Source organism: Phallusia mammillata, chromosome 1 (genome assembly GCF_965637545.1).
Source record: "Phallusia mammillata chromosome 1, kaPhaMamm4.hap1.1, whole genome shotgun sequence".
Classification (NCBI taxonomy): domain Eukaryota; kingdom Metazoa; phylum Chordata; class Ascidiacea; order Phlebobranchia; family Ascidiidae; genus Phallusia; species Phallusia mammillata.
The window spans coordinates 1,350,599-1,356,598 of NC_137252.1; the positions used below are offsets into that span (position 1 = coordinate 1,350,599).

Here is a 6,000-nt window from a genome sequence, read left to right on the forward strand (position 1 = left end):
ACACATTTTTTGTGTTTGTTTGTGTTACTTTACTAAAAAGGAAATAAACTGTTTGCCTGGGATGATCTTTTACCAAAATGTTTTCTCGGTATAAGTCACGCAATTTAATCTAAATTTATTGATTTTTTTACATTTCAGCGCCTCAAGTTGAAAACCAAGTTCACGAAGACCCATTTTCTGAAACCGCCGCGTCCAACTGCAGAGCCACCAAATTGTTTGACTTGTACAAGAAAAACGTGGAGTCAGGATCTTGTTTTTCCAACGAGTTTAAGGTTGGTTACTGGTGTAAGATTTGTTAATCGAATACACGCAGCCGAAGCAGGAAGTTTTACACACAGACTCTACGTCACAATCGAAACCAGGAAACGTCACAAACAATAGAATGACAGGCGATCCTCAATCGTTCGAGAAGGGAATAATAATTGATCAGGCGTTATCATATAGCACAAGAAATAACACAAATTTACAGATAAATAGTTTTTACTGTATTGTCACTTGAATCAGTTTTAACACCAAGTCATGTGCCACTTTTCCCCATTGACATGTAACATCAAAATGTTGCTAAAGTATTTTAACCCTTTCATATTGGGATATTTGCTGTTCCAGAAAATCGAAAACCAAAGCAAAAACAACGAGAGAACAAGGGACGTGTCGCAGTTGCCGCAAAACGCTGTGAGAAACCGCTACAAGAATATTTTTCCTTGTAAGTAAAAAATGTAAATGCATTAAAAGGGTATTTTTTTCACCGAAGCAGAAAAGCAATGACAATAAACGCTAATCAGCAAATATGTTTTGTTAATGCTACCAACTATCTGTCATTGTTAAAAAAAAATCTGGCCCCATCTGAACCAAAAACTAACAGATTTCAGATCACATTATTTTATGGAAAGTATTCGGCTGTTAGCTTCTTGTTGTGTTTGACAATAGACGATCATGCTCGAGTGGTTTTGCAAGGAAGCGGTGGAAACGATTACATCAACGCCGCTTACATACCGGGTTACGATAACGAGAGGAAGTTCATCGCCACTCAGGGTCCGAAAAAGGAGACAATCAACGATTTCTGGTTGATGGTTTGGCAGGAAAACTCCAACATCATCGTAATGCTTACTGGCTTGAGGGAAAACGGAAAGGTTGGTTAACGCTTTCATTTTTGCGCTAATAAAAATTTAAAAAAAACGCCAGGGCACTGTGGTTAAATCAAGGAAGTGTTCAGTGAGTAGACCATTGTGGTGTGATTAATGACAAAATTGTTATCAGGATAAAGCGTAGCCATACTTGGGTTTCGAGTAATACATAACTTATAAAATGCTATGATTGGTTACTACAACTACCACATCATGCCACATGAAATAACCCATTATACCGAAATGCAAGCAAGCGTAAATTAACATACAGTTTGCACTAACGTTGTGATCCTTGTTACGATCAGTCAAAGTGTGAGCAATACTGGCCCGACGTTGAATCTGAAAGGAAATTGTCGCCAGGCCTTACAGTTCGAACACAACTTGAAATAATCATCGGTGGAATCGTTCAACGACAGTTTGTTTTAATTACAAACAGGGTAAGTGCAAATAACAAAACAAAATCTAGTCCGACCAGCGTAACAAGTTTGGCAGGCAAAAACAGTTTGGTTCATTGAACACCAAAGCTTGGAATACAACGAGGCTCGCCTGTTGATTAAGTGCACTGAAATCTGATCTTCCAATCAGCGTTTCGGCGTAAAGAAAAAAGGCAGGAAATGAACGCAAACGAGCCGCAGCAAATACAAAGCGGCTATCTTCTAATATTTCTTTGAAATCCACTAGTTTGAGATTTAATAAACTCTTAAGTTCTGACGTGACCATAACCTAAAAACCAGTTTCAATATTTCCACATTAAGTAAAATATAAAATGAACACAGTCTAATGCGAAAGTGAATGAAAGGAATTGTTCTGGAATTCCTGGTGCGGTGACGAATAAAAAACAGTCTATTATAAGTTATGCGTGTACGTTTTACAGGAGCAACGAACCATAACACAGCTGCAGTTTACAACTTGGCCCGATCATGGGATTCCAGTAACTACATCCAACATGATCCACCTACGTAACATGGTTGATGATTTGCAAAACACAAATGCTCCAATCATCGTGCACTGCAGGTAAAGACTTCACAAACCCTATTTACTTTATCATTCAAATGAAGCATATGTTTGTATGCAGTGCTGGAGTGGGACGCACAGGTACTTACATAGCGATGGACACTTTGTTTCATGAACTTGACGACAAAGGAACAGTTGATGTGCCGCGAACTGTGTTAAGAATGAGAGAGAACCGAAAAGACATGATTCAAAACTCGGTAAGCTGATCGTCGCTCTAATTACACTTGACGATACATTAATCATATACACCTAACCGGAAGCACATCGGGCTTTAGTTGGCTTGAAGTTATGAATCGGCTTGACCATAATTGTACTATTGGTATGTATTTTTATCTACTATACACAACTTGACATTGATAAAAGTAAAGTTATAATGTAAGCAACTAATTCCAGTACACGTAAATTAGTTTCAATAGCGTATATTTTGTACAGAAACAATACATGTACGTCTACAAACTGCTTATGGAGCGAGAAAGTTTGATGAAAACAGATAAAGATGTGACAGAACTACAAACGATGACTACAAGTGAAATGTAAGTCAATTGTTACATTTTGTTAGCTTGCATACAGGGCATTTGCCTTTGCAGTAATTGTATTATCTTGTATCGTTGTGAAGCGACTTGCACCCAAACAGTTTAGTAGTACATTGACCGTTCGGATATTTAAGCATTTGACCCAACCAGTTAATAGGTGAAAGTTTTATTATGGGACTTTCGTTATGTGCAGTATAGGAGAATGCGACATATGATTACTTACGCATATTATACACATTCTGTTCTGATTAGGAATTTCTACGTTGAAACACTAAAGATTTGTGTTCTAGTAAGAAAATGCAAGACAAAGAATTCAACACGCTGTCATCGTGGAGATTTGGGGAAGAATGGCAGGAAAATCACCCACAGCTGAGAACATGTAAATAGTTGACTACAAATCTTTCATATGTTTTCCTATCACACACAACATTGTTTTTAGACAAAAACACATCAGTCAAAGTTTACGACAAAAAGAATGAAAGCATGCAGCAATTAGATGCTTCATATATCCAGGTGATAACTTTCGAGATGTGATTTTTTTCTGGTACCAGAATGCTTCAAATGTATTTGCCATTTAACTAAAACCAATAAGGATCAATCAAATGCCTTTTTGGTTGTTGGCAATCAAATGCAAGATTTCTCTTTACAGGAACATGACTCTTCAGACCTCATCATCGCAGCAAGAAATCCTGCTCCAGGAGAAGAAGAAAACTTCTGGAAGATGATCGCGGAGAGAGGAGCTTCACTTGTCGTTGATTTAGACAATAGCATTCAAGTAATTTTGACGTTTCGCATTTTCCTATAATAGCCGTACTCTATATTATATACCATACATCGTTTTCAGATTCCAATCAATGCAGCTTTACAATATGAAGACATTTCGGTTTCTGTACGGGAAGTGAATAGTTTCAACGTTCACAATCTGATAACTGTCAACGTCTGGTCTGCAACCAACGCCTTTGTAAGTTAATAACTTCCCGACAACATCGATTGTAATACTATTTCGGGGTGGAGAGTTAGTATTTTGGAAACAATTTTTTCTTACACTTTTTTACAATAAATTATTACGTATCTTACAACGAATTACTATGTTAACCACACTAAGCTTTTCTTTATTTTGACAAAACTAATTGTTCACACAAAATTGAGAAAACCCCTATTTGGTGTCAGGCTGCCCAGCAAGTAATGCTTTTACAAGTCATGGGATGGAGTGACGTGGAACAACCTCCGAAAGAAATGGACTTCATCAAAATTATCGAGGAAATGCAACGACTAAAGACCAAACAGAATTGCAAATGTGTGTTGGTAGGATGCAGGTAATGTTTTACTTGGATACCACGTCTAACAGTTTGTTTGTGAAAACGCACAACAACTAATTAGAGGCGATATGCCGGGGTATGCCGGTCTCATAAAGATGTTGATATGAAAAGGCGAGTGGAAGAAAAGTCCAAACTCAATAAATTTCGGATTTAAATCCGCGACAGAAGCTCATTAGGAGCTTAATTACGCTTTACTGTTGTCAACAGTAATTGTTTTTCTTGCAAATTTTTAAACAAAATTGGATATAAATCTGAGCAGAAAAACTCCTGTTGAACCGCCTTAACTAAGTTTAATTTTACACTTTTGAAATACCGGATTCTAAAATAATGATGTGTTTACAGCAATGGATCAACGAGAACTGGGACCTTCATCGCTCTGGTGAACATTCTCGAACGTTTGAAGGCACAAAAGCGGGTGGATGTATTCCGAACTGTGAAAGACCTGAGAGATATGAGACCGAATATGGTCGACAACAAGGTAAAAATGTTTTTAAAATGTTTTCGGTTTCGCAACGGAAAAAAACACTACTATCCAGTGCGTATTCAAATAATGTTTTGGTTATTACAGGAACTCTACAAATACTGCAACTCTGTTGTCATGCAATATCTTTCCGATTTTGACACTTATTCAAACTTCAAGTGAATTATATGCATTTATGGGCCACTGTAAACTGTTTACTGTGATATATATATATATATTTTAAGTGAACAATTTTTTATGTACTGAAGTATTTTTCAATGTAGGCCATATGTGTGTTTTGTTTATGCTTATACTTCAAGAGATCATAGTGTTTTTCGTAATTACGTTGGCAGGAAACATTTCTATTTTCCAGTAATAACGTTTTTTCATTGTTTTTTTGTAATTTCTAATGCATGTGTTGGTCGTTTATGTTTCGTTGAATCGAAATACTTTAAGGATCAAACTTGAATGCAAAAATGCAAAAGGTATCAGTGTGTGTAAGAAACTTGAAATTCGGAAACAACTGTTTCATTTTTACACAAACGTTTGTGTCTTGATATTCGCATGCAACAGTTTCGTGGCACAAACGTAATGTAGTTGTTCATATTAACCTAATCGTTATGAAACTTATTGTAACAAACCAGAAAATTGGTTGAATGACATTTTATCCCACAACTACCGCATATACGTAGCCACTACCTACTAGTGTGGCAAACAATATGTTGGCCACACCAAAACCAATTTTCCACACGTTGGAAGGCACATAGCGCAACTGGAAAAACGTTTGACCATACGGCAAACAACGACTAGAGCGCGCTCTCGCGCCGCTATGCGGGTCCACATACTGCTATACTCTGTTACAAACCGTTAATAAACCGGTGTTGTGTTTTTTTAATGGAACTTGGCCGAATGGTCCGGCGCGCCTGACCCATTTACAGACATAAAAACCCTGATCAGGATTCGTACCCGGGAGTGCCCTGGGTTCGAACCCGTGAAATAAAAGAAACAAAATAATGTTTGTTTTTTCCAAATGCTACCAGTAATTTTTTTATATTTATGAAGATAAACGAATTAATAAACCGAGGTCGAAATTATTATTCAAATTGTTATCATACCTCGCGAGAGGTAAATTAAGTGTTTGTTCTACGTCCTGATGTTTTTTCGCTTTCTGTCAAATACACTCCATCATGTGTTGATCACGGCAGATGCATTACGTTCTCTCTTTTTGCTCGTTTCGCTTGATTTTCAAACATATAAACTGTGTAGTATATTATAAATCACGAGTCACCAGAGACTCAGTACGACAGATGGAGACAAAGGTCGCATATAATAACAGACTGAAAACTTTGACAAGTCTGAAGTCGTCCACCGTTTTATTAGACATATATATTTCGCCTAAGTAATAGGCATCGTCAGTATCTAAAAACAAAACAACGCTAAAAAATGGTATGCAAGTATACTATAAAGCACAAACAAACATATTAAAAACTGCTGACAGTAAGGTAGAACTTGGACCTGCAGATGGCGCGGCCAAACACGCACTAGTAAAG

General features: G+C 37.1%; 1 protein-coding gene across 1 annotated transcript; it reads left to right on the forward strand.

Annotated features, from left to right (window-relative positions):
* Positions 1–1,004: 1,004 nt before the first annotated feature.
* On the forward strand, positions 1,005–4,647 carry LOC145232826 (receptor-type tyrosine-protein phosphatase alpha-like). Its single transcript, XM_080097507.1, has 12 exons — positions 1,005–1,130; positions 1,430–1,561; positions 1,999–2,138; positions 2,200–2,335; positions 2,571–2,671; positions 2,962–3,050; positions 3,111–3,184; positions 3,321–3,446; positions 3,516–3,632; positions 3,842–3,987; positions 4,333–4,468; positions 4,559–4,647. The coding sequence occupies exons 1-12, from the start codon at positions 1,068–1,070 to the stop codon at positions 4,631–4,633; spliced, it is 1,335 nt and encodes a 444-aa protein (XP_079953633.1). The 5' UTR covers positions 1,005–1,067; the 3' UTR covers positions 4,634–4,647.
* The last annotated feature ends 1,353 nt before the right edge of the window (positions 4,648–6,000 follow it).

Coding starts and splice junctions, on each gene's coding strand:
- LOC145232826 (XM_080097507.1), top strand. CDS start 1,068: ATGGTTTGGCAGGAAAACTCCAACATCATCGTAATGCTTACTGGCTTG. Junction 2,139..2,199: donor CCAATCATCGTGCACTGCAG/GTAAAGACTTCA, acceptor GTTTGTATGCAG/TGCTGGAGTGGGACGCACAG. Junction 3,447..3,515: donor ATTTAGACAATAGCATTCAA/GTAATTTTGACG, acceptor CATCGTTTTCAG/ATTCCAATCAATGCAGCTTT.